The sequence below is a fragment of the Erpetoichthys calabaricus genome, chromosome 18, assembly GCF_900747795.2.
Source record: "Erpetoichthys calabaricus chromosome 18, fErpCal1.3, whole genome shotgun sequence".
Classification (NCBI taxonomy): Eukaryota; Metazoa; Chordata; class Cladistia; order Polypteriformes; family Polypteridae; genus Erpetoichthys; species Erpetoichthys calabaricus.
In genome coordinates this window covers 8,511,838-8,529,025 of record NC_041411.2, presented here as the reverse complement: position 1 = coordinate 8,529,025, position 17,188 = coordinate 8,511,838, and the positions used below count along the sequence as shown (strand labels likewise).

Below are 17,188 nucleotides of genomic sequence, written 5' to 3'. Positions count from 1 at the left end.
TTGTGCTCATTCAGCTTAAATCCTTTGAGAGGAAGCAAACTGGGAGCAGACTGTGATGCCAGCATGACCAAACTCCTAGCCTTTGTTATGGTGTTTAGTGCAAGCCTTTCAGGGTAGCCAGTTCATGGTACTAACAATTCATCCATTGCAGTTAGGGAAATGGAGATCAAGATTGGTCTCCGCTATTGCTAAAGTTCACAGGTTCAGCCCTTGCAGGGATGGAAAATAGAGAATAAGACTTGTCTGAGCAACGTGCAGCCTGCAGCTGTTAATGTACTCAGAGGTTTAGTGTTAAATCCTTTCAGGGGGAAAACTGAGAGCAAGTTTGGTCTCAGCAGTGCACAGTCTGCCCTTGGTAACATATCCACCAATAAATATGAATCATACTGTACATCCTGGATTCCTGTCCAACAGACACTTTCCAAAAGTCCACACAAATTTCCATCATTGACATTTCTTACAGACCCTAGAAAGTATGTAGAACTTAAAATGTCGGTAGACTCATCCAATTGGAGAGAAGACAGGTGATTTTCCTTAACACACTCCGAATGGCCCGTTTATTGCTATGCATAATGCCAGTGTGTTGGGGGTGTTAGTCTTAATGGTTTGCAGTATTATACATTTAGTAATCAAGTATGTGTGCTGGCTTGTAAAAGGTTGGCTTATTTGCTTGGTTACAGCCGGCTGCTGACCACCTAACGCTTACTCTTTGTTTAAAAAGCTCTCAGCATTTAATGACATCATTAGGACTCTTTCTTTTTAAGTGCAGTTTTAATTTCATAGGTTTTAAACTGTCTTGTGCGAGCACTCTGGAACACAAAACATGTTGAGAAAATAGCTCGTCACTGACAGTGAAACAAGAAAATCCATAATGAATGAATATAACTACGGCATTTGGAAATGGAACCACAGTGTGCTGGGTTTATATGCTGAAGAGCACTTAGTAAGAATACACCGAACTTGATTGACTGCAACCTGCCTGACATTCCTGGCACTTCCCTACAGGCTCACCTGTTAATATGATGTTTCTGATGACCTTATGCCTCAAATGATGGGTTTAATTTCGGGGAGGATGGCTTGTTTGAGGTGGAGGACTACTGTTTTACCACCTCGCTCTCCCTATTTGGAGGTCTGAGGTCAACATCTTCACAGTATGCATGTTAATTATTCTCCCGTTTGTTTTTATCCTCTGAATATTTTCTGTGGACAGTTATTAATCATTAATATGTATTTTACATTGTTCAAACAATATATACATACAGTATATTCAAGTTTAAGCTCCTTTCTTTGAATTATCTTAAAAGTAATATCCATCATGATGTAACTCTCAATTCTCAGACAGGATGAAGAACTGCTGTGGCACAACAGTTTTCCACACTGTGAGTTCACCAACGTGTGTATCGATCGCAGTGTGAAAATGTGCTTTTAGGAAACATGCTGGAAGCAGGTAAGATGGGCAAGTGTAAGGATCTGAGTGACACTCGCATAGGGCCACTTTGTGACGGCTAGACGACTGGGTCAGAACATCTCTAAAATGGGGTGTTCTCAGTATGCAGTACCAAAAAGTGATCCATGGAAAAACAACTGGTGAACCAGCGACAGGGTAATGCGTGCCCAAGTCTCAATAATGCAAGTGAAGGCTAGCCCGTCTCAAGATTAATTATAACTAATAAATAATAACTTTGAATCAACCTGTCTGATTAGGAATTCAAATTAAAAAAAAGTAGACATTTTGCAATAATTTACACAGAAAGCCCTTTAACAATGAACCTGAGCACACAAAAGATTAAATTTCAAGACCATCCACAGCAATTTATTCACAGTAATATCAGTACTTTCTTCTGGTTTACAGCAGTCATCATTAAGGTTCTCAAATTATGTATCTTAGCATTTGTTTCCTCTCAGTATTGTTATATATTCCTTATTTCATGTTTAACAACTTTGTTGCTTTCTGACGTCTTCTTTGTCTGCTCCTCGGTTTATCTTAATATCTTATGCTGCTGACCTTTTTTTCATTCAACCATGTCCTCATGTTCCCTCAAATCATCCTTTAAACAACATCATCAAGGGCTCGTCTCTCCATCATTAACTCCACCATCAGTTAATGGTGGATACACAAAGGAACGAGTGTTAGGATGTGGTGTGGAATAATGACATGATCTGGATGAAGCCTGACACACATACGGTACATTTTACATCTGTTAGCAGAGCTTTAAACTTCTATAAGCCTTCAGATCTCCTATAGTGTGATACAACTTGCTGTTCCCATCTTTAAAACTTGTGCAAACTTAAATGTTTAAGGTGCAACTAATTACATTGTGGAAAAAACTTTCACATCACCCAAGAAGAGCTTACTGTATGCTTAAGTCCAATAAATACATTTCTACACTTCTGTAGGCCTCACATGCACTCGGAGAATGCTGCTTCTTTATGAATTGCTCCAAAATAGTTCAGGACCACTTATACACAACCTATCTTTTATGTAAAATCAAAAGAAAAAAATTGTCTGGGTGAAAATAAAGCCAAGGAGAAAAAGAAAAACAAAAAACACAGCCTCAAAGAAAAACTCACAAATAAGATACACAATATCAGCAAAGAAATAAGATACAGCATGTCATTTCTCAAATCCATCACATTTAAGAGCCAGCTGGAAGTTTGCTAACTAGCAGGTGTTCCTTTGGTATTAATAATCTGCAAGAGCTGTAGATTTGTCTTTTACATACATAAAAAATGAAAAACAAAGCTGCTTTGAGTACCACAGTGGATGGACAGGCGCTACCCGAAAGGGATGGCGGAGGATTCCTTGCCTGGCTGGGACGCCATAATAAAGGAAAATGGATGGATGGGCTTTCGAGCCTGGATGGAACAGGAACCCTTACCCAGCTGGGAAGTCAATATAATGGAAGTACTGGGGAGACGACAATGTATGGATCCTTTATCCCCAGATACTAGGTGTCAGAATCCCTGGCTTCATTACCTTGCAGGATACCCACACGGCATGCTGGGAATTGGAGTTCTGAGGTACAACCCTGTTGGGATCCTTGGGTACCCTCAGAAGGCACCACAGAGATGTATAATTCCCTCCGTAATGTTTGAGACAAAGACACATTCTTCCTTGATTTCCCCCTCTGCTCCACAGTTTAAAATAACAAATCAAACAATTCAGATGTGATTAAAGTACACATTGCAGACTTTCATTTAAGGGGATTTACGTACATTTGGTCCCACCATGTAGCAATGAAAAAACTTTTTCTACATGGTCCTCCCATTTCAGGGCACCATAATAATTGCTACAATTGGCACCACAAGTGTTTTTCATGGCTTTATAAGACGCCTCAGTCTGCTTCAACCCTTTGTTGTCTGCATTTGCTATTGCTCAACATGAGGGCAAAAGCTGTGCTAATGAACGTCAAAGAAGCCTTTAGGAGGCTGAAAAACAAGAAACAAAATCACTGGAGACATTGGTAAAACCTTAGAATGACCTAAATCAGCTCTCTGGGATATCATGAAGAAGAAAAAGAAAAACACTGGTGAGCTCAGAAAAAAAAACCAGGATGGTGCTTCATCCTAAAACAAGATAATGATCCCAGACATACTGCTAAAGCAATACAGGAATTTTACAAAATGAAAACATTTAATATTCTTGTATGTACTACCGAATTTAACTTCAACTAAGCATGCCATCCATATGCTGAAGAGAAAACTTAAGGGGGACAAGCCACCGAAACAAGCAGGAGCCGAAGATGGCTGCATTAGAAGCTTGGCAGAGGTCTGGCAAGGTCTATGAATCGCAGACTTCAGGCAGTTATTGCATGCAAGGAATATGAGATAAAGCAGTAAATATGACGGTTTTCATCAACCTGCCGTTGCTATGTCCCAAACGTTAATATGCCCTGAAATGGAGGGTCCGTGTAGAAAAAGTACTGTGTGACCAAAATGTAGACAAATCCCCTTAAATGAAAGTCTGCAAGGTGCACATTAATCATAATGGAATTGTTTGAGTTGTAATTTTCAACTGTGGAGCAGAGAGGGGAATCAAGGAAGGAGGAAGATCTCTACTGCTTTGGTGTGCTGTGGGAAGGATTCTAGAAGGGCTTATAAAGGTACTACATACAGTAAAATCATTATACTTGAACCCGTGATTGTGGCTGCGTCAGTTGTCCCCAGGGATTCAGGCCCAATGATGCCCCCTATTTTCCACACTGCACAAGTCTAAAGCTTTCATAAGTTTTAGAATAAGTAAAAGCTATCAGAAAACAACTGCTGGGCTGTATTTGTTCGGGTAGAAAAATTAAATTCTTTAGACGTTCAAGGCAGACTGTGAAAGTGATTCCATCTGAGAACCAAGGCTTAGTAGTAGATATTATTTTCACAGCTAATAATCTATATGTTTGTCTGCTGTTCTGTACCATGCCGAAATAACATACAGGAATAAGCAGCAGAAAACTCATTTCAGAAGAGGCTTCAGTCTTGTTCAGTGAATGACATTATCCCACAACAGATGATCATGGCAGCATGCAGCAATGATAGTGATCAATGTATGGCACTCACCCAGCCTACTGTCCATAAATAAAACATGGGAGGCTGAAGAGGGTGCATGTAATAGGAAAACATAACTGTGTAATTATATGAGCTTGATTTTAGTACCAGACAAATAAGTAAATATAAATTTACAATTACCAGCTTCTACGTGGCCATACAACTAGGCATTTTTATAACATGTTTTCATATAAAACATTACATGTTAAATGTGATTACATGTTAAGTGATTCTTTGATGCAATTTGCCCTTTATAAACTTTAACATGGTTTGAAAGGTGCTTGGGATACCCTTACAATCCCACCACACACCTGCATCAGAATATCGAGGTCATGTTACAACCAAGATTTCTCCCATGGCTGGGGTTCAAAGTTGCATTTCTTGTCCATTTTTGTGCCATTTTTTAATGTTGTCTGCTTTCTGCTCCGTTGCCAACGCATTTGTTATATTCCTTATGTTTTGTGGGTGGTTCCCCAAGAGACAGGACCACCTGCCAATCATCGACATGAACGTCCCTCTGCTGAATAAATACAGAGTTCCCATAGTTCTTAGTGGTTCGTTTTATATGTGCTAGGGAGTGGAGCTTTTACTTGTGTTTCTATTGTGCTTATTCTTATTTCCAAGATTATTTAACCTTTATTGGTCCATTTTTTAAAAATATTTGTATTGGAACTGTGTTTGCCTTAGATTGCCATTCCTTTTAGGTGCTTCACAGAGCATTTTTTGTTAAAAAAATTTTATAAAGATTCTTCAAGAACCCTTTTGTTTCTAATCAGGATTTTGAAGGTAATCCCCCCTAGTGGGCAATTCTGGAAATATTTATGGGACTTCCAGTTTGCAACAGTTGACTTTTAAGTGTTTTGATTTTTTCATACTGTGAGTAGATATAATATTAAGGAAATTGCTGCTCCTTTGTCAGGTTACACATGTGCCCCAACAGCTGTAGCACATTGATTTCTAAGTGCACGTTTCTAAATGCAAAAATAATTGAAGTCACATAGCATTTATGTGTGATCTGGCTGTTAACCATAAGCACACTTCAACTCATAACGTACTTGAGAAGCAGAAGTGCAAACACATACATCCAGTGTCATCAAAACTGGCAAACGTTCCTAACTCCTTTGATGCTAGGCTGTCATGACAGCGGCAACCAACATGTTGTAATAGACACACAAGCAATACGAATAAATGAGCCCAGCTCATCCTGTCTAAATCACACGGTGTAAGCGATATTCCACCAGAATTTCAGACATTCCCATGTCAATGGATTTACTGCTTGCACTTGTGATATTATTTGTTACAACAGAAGCTCAAATGAAAGACCGTGTTTTACGCACATCTGTTCTTTTCTTTTCTAAATCCTGGCATCTTGTACTGCTAGCTTAGATCATATGTTACCCTTTGAGGCACGCAAGCTTCCCCCACCTTGACAAAAAATTCTCCAATTTTTCATAAAAACTATTCTGCTAATAGAAAACAAAAAAGGGACTAGGAGACGGATTATCAAAAAAGGCCTAACGTTTGTTACTGGGAATTCTAATAAATCAACAAGTCTAAAATAAAACACAGTCATAATTCAATAGGAATAAATCGTGAACCAGGACCACTATGTAGCGGTGCCCCATTAAAAGTTTGTTTTCTGTTGAACTGAATTAGATTTCCACAATAAATGGAAGTCATTTCATTGCGCAATTAATAGGGAGATGCAGTGTGATATTGTGGGTACTATGGTTTGTTTATTACTTACTCGATATAAATCCATGGGTAGGGCTGTCACTGACATCTTTTTGTTCAAACTTCCAGTCTCCTCATTCAAAAACAAGAAAGTTGTCAGAGGGGGACACTTTTACATTTTTTTTTTTGTGCACTGGGTGGCTCCATTAGGCACCCACTGTTGGGACTGGGGGGTGAGAAGTTAAAAGGCTATCTGTACTTATTAATGGTATTTGCTGTCCTGCAAGGGAATCACTGCTTTGAAGTCTGGCCTTGGTAGAATGTCTGTATTTACCTGGCTTGGAAATATTGGTTCCTAATCAGCATATCTGTACTTATTAATGTTTGGTAACCATACATTTTGTTTGTGTTTTTATTTATTGTTAAACCCAGGCAATTTAGATGTGCCATGGATTAAACTGTTTGTCCAGGACTGACAACAGAGGGGTGAAGTAAATATAAACTGCTGGCCAGCAGAAGGCAGGGAGAGTCCACAGGAAACGCTGCCAAGACACTCGGACAGGGCACAGGGGCTCGCAGGCAGACAAGGGTACGTGGCTGGCACAACGTGAGGCACAAGGACGGCAACACTTCCAGGGAGGAAGAGACAGCTGCACAAGGAGACGCCAGTTGTGGGTTCAGCGAGAGAGGGAATCTGCATGAAAGGACCCAGTAAAGCTGACAGACGAGAAATGAGGCGTGCCTAGGTCCCAGCAACACAAGGAGCCCAGAGTGGAACAAAAACAGACAACGAAGAGACGCTGACAGGGAGTCAACAATTTGACACAACTTCTGCCGGGGAACAGAGTGCATCCATGAACAATTAAGTGTTGGGGTAACACAGTGCCCAAACTGGACTCTGCACCACTAAAGGTTGTATCCTCCAATTCTTGTTTTTACGGACTTTTAGAGTGTGGACTGTGTATTTTCCTTTTAAAAAAAGGAAATTAATTCCTGATATGTTTATGTTCTGTTATGTTCATTTATCTTTTTAATGTACCTTATATTGTCTTGTACAATATAACTTACTGTTGCCTTTTTCTGAAATTACTGTTGTGTCTTTCATTGTGTGTTTACTCACCGCCCAATTTAAAGAAACCTGTGTGCTATTATTGGTAAATTTCAGGAGTTCCCAGTCTCTTAATAAAACTGGGTGGCGTAGTCGGATATTTTAATGGTGTCTAAGTTAGATTACCTATAAGTGTGACCAGACACCTGTGACAGAATCCTCAGTCAAAGAACAAGGATCAGGTTCTACTGCATCAGTGAAGGACAGCTGAGAGCACTTCACCAAATTACCTGTTCAATGTTGCTCATGACCTGAAGGGGGGGGGGGGTCATGCCTCAGAAGCATACACATACTTCGGGATTTGCTGTTAGGACTGAGGTTTATTAACTTGTGGGCAAGTTATTCTGTCAGGGGAACACTAACCACCACCATTCATGCACAAGTATTCTACACTTACATAAAGATTACTCAGAGATCACCTCCCAAGTCTGTCTTTAAGTCAAATTTGTAGACAAGTCGGAACAGGTACATACAGTTCTTGTTTAGCATCAATTACTCAAATGTGTGTCTTAGTATACGATATATACAGGGGTGGGCAAAATTAGGTTTACTTTGGACAAGACAGGCGTATCAATGTGCCCCTTGAGAGAAGAAAGTATAAGCTGTTATCATGTAGGCACCAAACCATTTTTGAGTGCATTCAGCCTTTTTATTGCACCAAGCAACATTCAGACTGTTTACATTATACGTCCTGCTAATAAATCTGTGTTAAAAGGAGAAAATGGACTCTGTGTACCTCGTAGAAGTGCAATGGATTACTACATTACAAACCATGAATTACAGATTTCCAGGAAGGAGTAAGCAGAGACAGGCTGTAACTGTATGTAATATTTTACACAAATTATCACATATGACACGCACCCACCCACTGATGATTTTTTTAGAAACCCACAGTATTGTAGAAAACAAATGGGCACAAGACATTGAACCTATACAAGTTCATCACTGGTACCACACTGGGTTGATTTAGAGCTGCCCATGGGTTTAGTGGAGGTCCTTTAGACTGTTGAAGAAAATAAGGAGAAACAGGCAAAATGAAGACAAACAAGTTGGCAAGGTGCTCCGAGATGCCAGAGCTAATGCCTTTACCACTGAGCTGCCGTATACTGTACATTATTATAAATATAGTATACAGTAGAGAGTGTTTTCTTTTAAATTGTAGTTGATTTTTTTTTCTGGCTGACAGCGAGTGCCATATTAGTCATCCAACAATTTCACAGAATAAAATTCATTTTATTTTGTGCGAAGAAGCTCCTTATAAAAACAGAAGAATGCATTCTAATAGGCCATGATGGCACTTTGTGAGAGTTATGAAAATTGCAGCACAGTTTTAGAGATGCCTTACACCGGAATGAAACAATGAGACTGTTTAGACTTTGGAATCTGGACGGCTGACAGAAGGAATGCCAATTAGTAGGGCTATTAGAAAAATATCTTTGACATCTCTAATGAAAAAAAAAAGCTTTAATAACTCTGCAAAAGTGATCTGTAATATTCCAGCAATGTGATGCCTTCCTCTTTTTTTAAACTACATACATGCCGATTGCTACACCAAGATAAAATCGCCTCTTAAATATCCGTATGTCTTATCGGATGACACATCTTTGACATTCACATGTCACTTCTTTTATCCTATGTAAACTCTGCCACGCACTCTCACATTCAGAGACTCCTTTAGGGTCCCTTTGTTCCATGGCTGACATTCAGACTGCGGCGCCATAGTCACCTTTGACAAGTTTGCGCGTTTTGTACGTGTACTGCTCTTGTGGCCCATGGGCACATTCCATCTCCCTTACTGCCTAATGTTTCTTGACTTCTTAACAGAACCGTGAAATGAATACCCAGGACTACAAGGAGAAGTGAACTTGAAGCACTGCAGCAGACTGTTTGCCCACAGTGAATGAGATTAATATGTGCAACTCAATATGCACGATATGAACAATATGTCTTCTTTGTGATCCATTCTTTTCCCAGCATGTAAAGAAATTATAAATGGCAACTAAAATCTAGACAATTATATTTGCCCAAACCAGCGTGTGCTACCTGCTGTGGCGTATATCAAATTAAATAGACAGGTACTTAGCTTCCACAAACAGAACAAATTGTATTTTATGTGTTATACTGATATATGTCCGTTCTCAGGGGAATCTATTCATATTTAATTTCCAAAGAGATTAGCACTCTATTTAATCACCTATTATAATAGGAAACTGTGCTTTAAGATTTATTATAACAAAGGCCTATGTGAATTAGAAAGGGAGAAAGACAGGGCGGTTCAGCATTAACCTTTTTTAATGCCTTCCTGTCTTATGGATTAAGTTCAAATGAAGATTTCCTTGCCCCGATTTAAGTGGAATCAGTGATTGACACAACAAATTTTTGCCCTAAAACGCTCACTGCTATTATCCCTAGGACTTCTTATCCCTGGCTCATCAGAAAAATCAAATGAAGTGGCAGAATGGAAGCATCCACTACAAAAGTCTCCAACGGACTTTAAGCTTTCATTCACAGCCGCCATTGAGATATTTACTTTTCCCAAAACTCACGTCACACTTTAATAATCTTAATTTACTACACTCCAGAGTTTATTCCACACTCATCATAGTGCCTACTACCGATTAGAAATTAACAAAAACGATACAAATCAGACATGTGGAAAATGCAACATAGCCATAAACCTCTTTAATTAATCTCTATTCTTTAAAAATACGCTAGAGATTATTTGAATCTTGACTGTTGCAAGGTAAATCCCAAAGGTTTGCTTTGAATCATTGCTCCGAGAGTTTCATTTCAATTGCCAACTCATCAAAAGCAGAGACAGAAAAGCAAACAGTCATGTTTAGTTGTGCAAGTCAACACGTGAGTGTGTGCACCCTGCTCCATCGTTCACCTCTTGACAGCTCTGATCAACCTACAAATCTCGACACATAAATTTCACACGTTCTTTCTTTTTCATTGATAAGCTAAAACAAAAATGATTCACAGATGGCACAGCTAGTGGCAACGGTAAAGGCTGCTGGAGAGAATTTACTTCAAACTTTAAATTACTGCAGTTGGCTTCCTGCTTAAATCACACATTTGGCATCAGTAAATAAGACACCTGTCCCATCAAAAGATCTATGTATGGAATTAAAGTTCACCGCTAATACAGCTGCCTTCTAGGACTAAAGCGTTTTACAGTGGCAGCACATGAGATTTGGCATTTGCCACCATGGCAGAGCTTAAAAAAAAAAAAAGAGTTCAACACAATTATTTTGGAATGACACGAAATATTTAGTGTCTGCCAAATATGGCTAAACACAACAATGATTAGCAGTGCAAAGGCTTTTTAGACAACTGTAGGATTTAGAAATGAGGATTTGGAGACATTAGAAGGACTTAGGAGTATGGCACACGCCATCTTAAGATGAACTACGCTAATAGCTGAGTGTTTGAGCTGAGAGCCGATTGGCAAAACAAATTCAAGTCTTCATACCCTGTCATTTCCCCTTTATTAGTCATATTAATTAGTCTAATATATCTTTAAGTTATCTTTTTTCAACCCCCTCACATATCTGAGTGAAATTTAATATGATGTCGACATGTTAAAAATTAAACTATATTAGATATTTCTACACCCAGCTCAAGTCCATTCTTTTACAGCTCCCTTTACCAAGCACAGGCTCACGGCACTTGCTCACATTTTTCAGTATAATGAGGTACATGGAAAGGAAGAAACTTTACAACATTTACATACACATCCAGGTCAACAGGAAAACAGTATGCTATTTCTGCTATATGATATATCTTCACAGGTTTCATTGCAGTGGTAGTGCTGCTGCTTTGCAGTAAGGAGATTGTGGGTTCGATTCCCAGGTCCTTCCTGTGTGAAGAGCGCTTTGAGTTGTGAGAAAAGCACTATATAAATGTAAAGAATTATTATTAAAGAATTATTATTATTTCTTAACATGACTATCGATGGTCCCAGGTTCAAGGCAGTTAGGGCAGCTGCACACAACCTGGCCCATCACACAGCTTCTCTCTGTATGGTAAATCCCATAGACATGTGTTAAAAGTGATTTACGCCCAAGACGTTTTAATTGATAGGAGCCAGAGGTGGAATTTGAACTTTCAGCTCAGCTCCTCAATCAGGCTTTTCCCTCAGCTTGATGTTTTTGTGATTAAAAAGAAGCTATGCTTCAAAAAGTATACAAAATGTGTACAAACTCAAACAGGGTGTGTACATCTTTACATTTCGTATATAAACACACATACGTTCATGTATATGCTGTATGTCTACAGTATGTAAAATTACTGTACGCACCATTCATGAATATATAATGTATATATATTTTTTATTCAATATTAATCCCTGAGGGAAATTGCTTTTTTTGCATGACCTTTGGGGGTCAGAGTGCAAGGTCAGCCATTGTACAGTCCCCCTGGAGAAATATTCAGGTTAAGGGCCCAATGGAGTAGGATCCGTTCTGGCAGTAACAGGATTTGAACCAGCAGCCTTCCAAATACCAGCACAGATCCTTAGCCTATGTACAGAATTTCTTTTTTTTATGTAAAAGTAAATTTTATTTAAGTACAAATTATGATCAACAAAGCAACTTCATCTTGTTGAAAGTTCATACCAATTCCTTTATACCACAGAGCAAAAACATTCTTGTTAAGAAAGATTCATTTTTCTTCTCCTAACTGAAACCAGCATCCCTGCAAAACACTAGACCAAATGTCCATTCTTCATGCATTTATCTTTTGATTTAAAATCAATTACCAGTAAATGCCCTGCTTAAAACTCCCCACTATCCACAAACCCTTCCATCTCTCTTTAGCTGCTGCAGATCCCCACTTCTCAGTATCTCTCTTAACTCTCCCTCATAGTTCCTTTTCCAAGCACTTTCTTATCCACTGTACATCTCTGGTCACATTTTTCTTTATCAGAGTATTCCTCGCGTGTATTATATAGTCACATATATACACGCTGTATCTTACACACTCATACACTCACCTTGTACAAGACCATTGGTATTCCTTTCATTCATGTTAGGTTATTAAAATTGTAGGCCAGTGTAATGAATTATCTATTATGTGTTTAAGTGCAACAGACCTCATTGCCCTGTGCATCATTTCAATGAAGACACGTTCATTTTTGGGTAAGCAACAAGGCAAAGAAATGGCACAGGGAAAGAGATGATGACAGGTTCAATCATCACCACCACAGTTTCAACAGGACTCCCTGGGGCGATTGTTTAACCCATTTTTAAAATGGTATGTCATATGCAAAGTGCCCTTGGGCGATGCTCACCTTTTCAAGAGTTATACAAAATAAGGAGTAACTATTTCATTTTAAGCTTTAAGTTTAAGTTTTTTGGCAGAGTGGAGGGGTTATTACTATTAATTCTATTTACACAACAACAATTTAGAGCGTCCATTTCTATTGAGAATAAATATACTAGTGAGTCTTTATGTTGTGAATAAATACTGCTGTGGCGAAAACATTAACATCATTTTTAGGATGAGAATCTCTTGTAAAGCTAAGTAATGCATGACACAAGAAAATTCAAGCCCTTATCAGTTAAACCTCTTATTTATACAATTCAAAATGACAGAATTAAACTCAGCAAGACAAATAAATTTATACTTTACTATAAGTATAGCGAAGAGACCCACATGAGGCAGATTTGATATTAATTTATATCAGGATTCCTAAAAAAAACAACATGTTGTATGGTGACAAATAAATAATGTATGACTTTGGGGTTTGCATTCGTGATAAAAGTAGGCAAGCCGTTATTTTTGTACAAGTTTAAAAAAAAACAAAAACAATCCTTACACGCTTTAGACAGATTACTTTTTTATTTCTTTGGAAGTTTTATTGCCACCAACGAAAATCAATGATATTGTAACAGCATCGTACAAACATACCATGCCTTTCGGCATACAGCTGTGCCACACAAAGCATGATCTATGATTCCTGTGCTTGTGCCGCTTGAGGAATAACAATATGGGCTTCTGCCAGGCACACCGTTTACATCAGGTATGTCCCCCACCACCTTATAACCAATAAACAGGCTTGCTTGGGGTTTTGACTTTCACCTTAAGGCAAGTTAAGATGACGAGAGCTTGGCACCAGCTGACACAGGCCAAACGGCACATGTGACCATCTGGTATCAGCCTAAATAAAGACGTATTAATCTCTTGGCAGTTTGATGTCGGATCAACGGGAACGGTTGTCCTTGGTTTCACTCCAAGGAAGATGCACCTTCTGTGTTGTACAAACATATATTATCCATGTACCTTGTTATTAAGAGAGTATGATGTCTACTGGTCTTTGCATGAGAAATTCTAATGAACCTCATCTAGATCTGCAGATACAGCAATATAAAATACACTGCCAAATTGTTAGTCATTATAATATCAAATGGTGTTTATAAAAGAAGACCTATCACTTTTCAAACAGTATTCTATTTATCGGATCATTTTATCTAAATCTCACACACAGAATCAATGTCATTGATTGAATAAGCAAACTTGTGACAACCAGTTCATAGGGTTGTCCCTTGTCACAGGACTTTACAGTTTGGATATTTAAGCTACACTGGCAAAGTGGCCAAGTCAATTCCATACGGAGAGGCGGTGGTGTGTTTTCGAGTTACAGTCCAACGCTTAGCTATTACAAACACCTTGGAAAGACAGATGGGATAACATCAAGTAAGTTACAACTACCATCCGAGTTGGTGAGCATTAAATAAATGTAACTAAAAAGGTCCAGAAAACCAACATGGATTATGAATGTTGGTATAATTGCCTTTTTGTTTTTCGCCAATCTATACAAAACCAAAGACACAAAAGAAGAAATGACACCATACATTCATCCCAAGGCATTCTCACAGACATAATGGAAGTTTTAGTTTGCAACTGACATGACAAGCATGTCATCCTCGTGTGAGGGATGCCATACAAACTTCACTGAGGACACAAACCCAAATAATAGGACATTGTCTCCACATGCTGCACCACACTGCTGCCTTGGCACAACTTAAATATTGTATCTGTGGAGCAATAAAACAAGATCTTGTGTGAAGTGAAAAATCTTAAACCTTTTTGCATAATGAAAGTGCATGTCCTCGCTGGATTAGTCCCCAGTAAGAAGAGAGCCTTTTTAACAATTGGTCATTCAAGGTAATGATGGATGCCACAGAAGGTGGTGGTGCTGCTGCCTTCCAGACATTCTATATTATTACACATAACCACAAAAAAAAATGTAAAAAAATACAGTGGACTGCTCCAAACCGGGCACTCGAAAAGACTCTTGCATGGTTGCAATATATTCCAGGTTGTCTTAAAAAGAAGTGAAGGATGTACCCTTTAAAGCATTTCTGAGACAATTAAAACTTACCTAGGATATCTGTGCCTTGCATGTAATATAAAGGAGTGACTTAGCAAATTAAAAAAAAAGTCTTAAACTTCCCAATCCCTCCTAGCCATGGTTTGGATTTCCTCACCACACTCCCCATCATATTAAGGAGGAGCTTTTTGACAGAATGGTCCTCACCCAGTTATGTAAAAAGAAAAATATATTTGTTTATTTATTTTTACATACTCTATTTTTGATTGCCTTCAAATACACAACCGTGTTACTTGGTGTTTGACATTCAATGGGAAAATCCAATGTACAAGCCCTGCACTCCGATGGACTGCCGTCCCGTTCGGGGTGTGTTCTCTCGCTTTAAACTAAACACACGCCGATTTTCTCCTCGCCCGCAATCCGCGTTATGAGATTTTTGTGTTAAGGATGAAGAAAGGCGGGTGGTAATTTCAGAATCAGAACACAATACTGTCAGGGAAACCCAAAAACGAAGCTGACCGAGCGGCAAGGGCAGGGTCTGTACTTGAAACGACTGCACCAGGACCGGCCTGATCCGCACGGGCTTCCGATTCTTTAATAATGGGCACCGGATTGGGTGCGTGATGTTCTGACGATGAGCTAATTAACCTTTTTAAAGAGCTGAGCATCTCTCCTAATCACGTATATCAACATCGTATTTGTGATTATTATTTAACCCGCCGTTCCTGCGTACACCCATAACCGATCGCTTCACTTACCTCCACAAAGAAGACCGACAACAAAGTGCAATGTGCGGAGGCGCAACATGTTCCTTTTTGTTCACGGCAAAACTTTCATTCACACAAATGAGCGAATTCCTGTAAGATGGCACCGCATCCAGGAGATGTTGTTTATGCCCTTATGTGTAGTCTTGTGCAGAATTCTGATTTTTTTTTGCCTCGATGTCAAACGGACTTGCCAGACATGCATCGGTAAGTTCCCATGGTTTGTGCTCTCACCGAGTTCCTCATTCTTCCCGGTGCGGGTTGCTTAGCATAAATCCCGATTAGCACCCGACCATATGCAGCAGGTGTTTTAAACCTTGCAAGGCAGCTCCTTCCAGGTTCCACATAAGAAAGAAATGGTGCAGCCGGTGGCTTCGAGGAAACAGAAAAACGCAGCCACTCTCTTTACATTAGGGAAAATTAAATATGCTCTTAATCTGTTAGTCAAAAATAAATAATAATAACAATACAATAAAGAGCGCTCCTTAAAATCGTATCTCTAACTTTGGACGCAGTTCAGTATTTTTGGGAGTATCCTCGCCTTTCCCGAATGTCCCTCGGCGGAATCGGAAGACTCCGAAGGGCAGGTGTTGGTGGTTATCAGCACCTCAAATCTCCGTCTCCGCCACACATAAAATCGGCGTCGCCTAAAGTTTGCCGATTTGCAACCATAGCTTCTAGAAAGCCCTGCGTTTCCTCATCGGGATGCGCTTCTTCTTAGATCCGCGCATCTTCCGTTGGTTTTTTCGAAGCCTCCAAAATATGAAATCCTGTTTTTTTATATATATATTTATATTCTATTATTAGCTTCTTCGGAAGCGAGCTTTCTCAACGGCAGCAGTCAGCGAGTCTCCGTGCTACAGTGCGCCCAGTTTAACATTCAAGTTGCTGGTGCATGCGCGCTCACTGGAGCTTTCATTTAAAAGGGAGCCCGAGAGTCCCACTGCCTGCCTGCTTCTCTGAGGCGACCAGGCAGCCTACTTGGCAGACGAGTTTACCGCAAGCTTCTGTACTGCCATCATGATTTTTTACAACCGGTTGATTTAAAAGAACGGCTGTCATTACCTTTCAGTGTATTATTTTCGCTAATAATTATGTGATATAAAAGGCGCTACACGAAATAAAGATTTACTGTTCACCCTGGCACTCAACTTCAGATTTGCTTATACACAGATGTGTAACATTGTATGAGCTCCGTGCATTTATTAATGTTGACCACAACATACCTAATGCCGATATGTACTATAGCTTTTGATGTATTATAATTGACTTATAACAGCAACCCAAAAAGAATGCATTTCTAAGTCCTGCTTACTACAGGCGCAGTAACATTTTGACTGTAAGGGTATCCTGTATCAAACTCATTATTCTGAACAGATAAATCTGCTCTGACATGTTGATCTATGAAATCACAGCTGCCTTTCAACTGGCTTGCAAAGCTTTTGCTATTCAATGGCCTTTATACAGTAGGTCATGCAGGAATCCAATAATTAACTTTCCTGGATCCTCCATTCCTAACGGTTCTTATTTAACAGAGCATCTCTAGTCCCAACACTCAATTATTGTGTTGCTCAAAAAAATCATATTTCTGTATTATATTAACCAATTTACCACCATTAATCAACCTAAAAGCATGTCTCAACGCTCTCACAAAGATGCCAAGACAAACACTAGATGAGCGAGCCAACACTGTACACTGACACCATGGATGAAGCTCAAACCCAAGTCTAAATATTGTGAGGCAGCAATGCAAACACCATTTATTTA

General features: G+C 39.2%; 1 protein-coding gene across 1 annotated transcript in view; it reads right to left on the bottom strand.

Moving 5' to 3' along the window:
• The window catches only part of LOC114668709 (transmembrane protein 132C-like), a 470,067-nt gene extending 454,261 nt beyond the window's left edge, over window positions 1-15,806 (bottom strand). Inside the window, exon 1 of the mRNA XM_028824610.2 lies at window positions 15,416-15,806. Within this exon, the coding sequence (XP_028680443.1) occupies window positions 15,416-15,464 (49 nt within the window). The 5' untranslated portion in view covers window positions 15,465-15,806. The remainder of the gene's footprint in view (window positions 1-15,415) is intronic.
• Window positions 15,807-17,188: the final 1,382 nt, after the last annotated feature.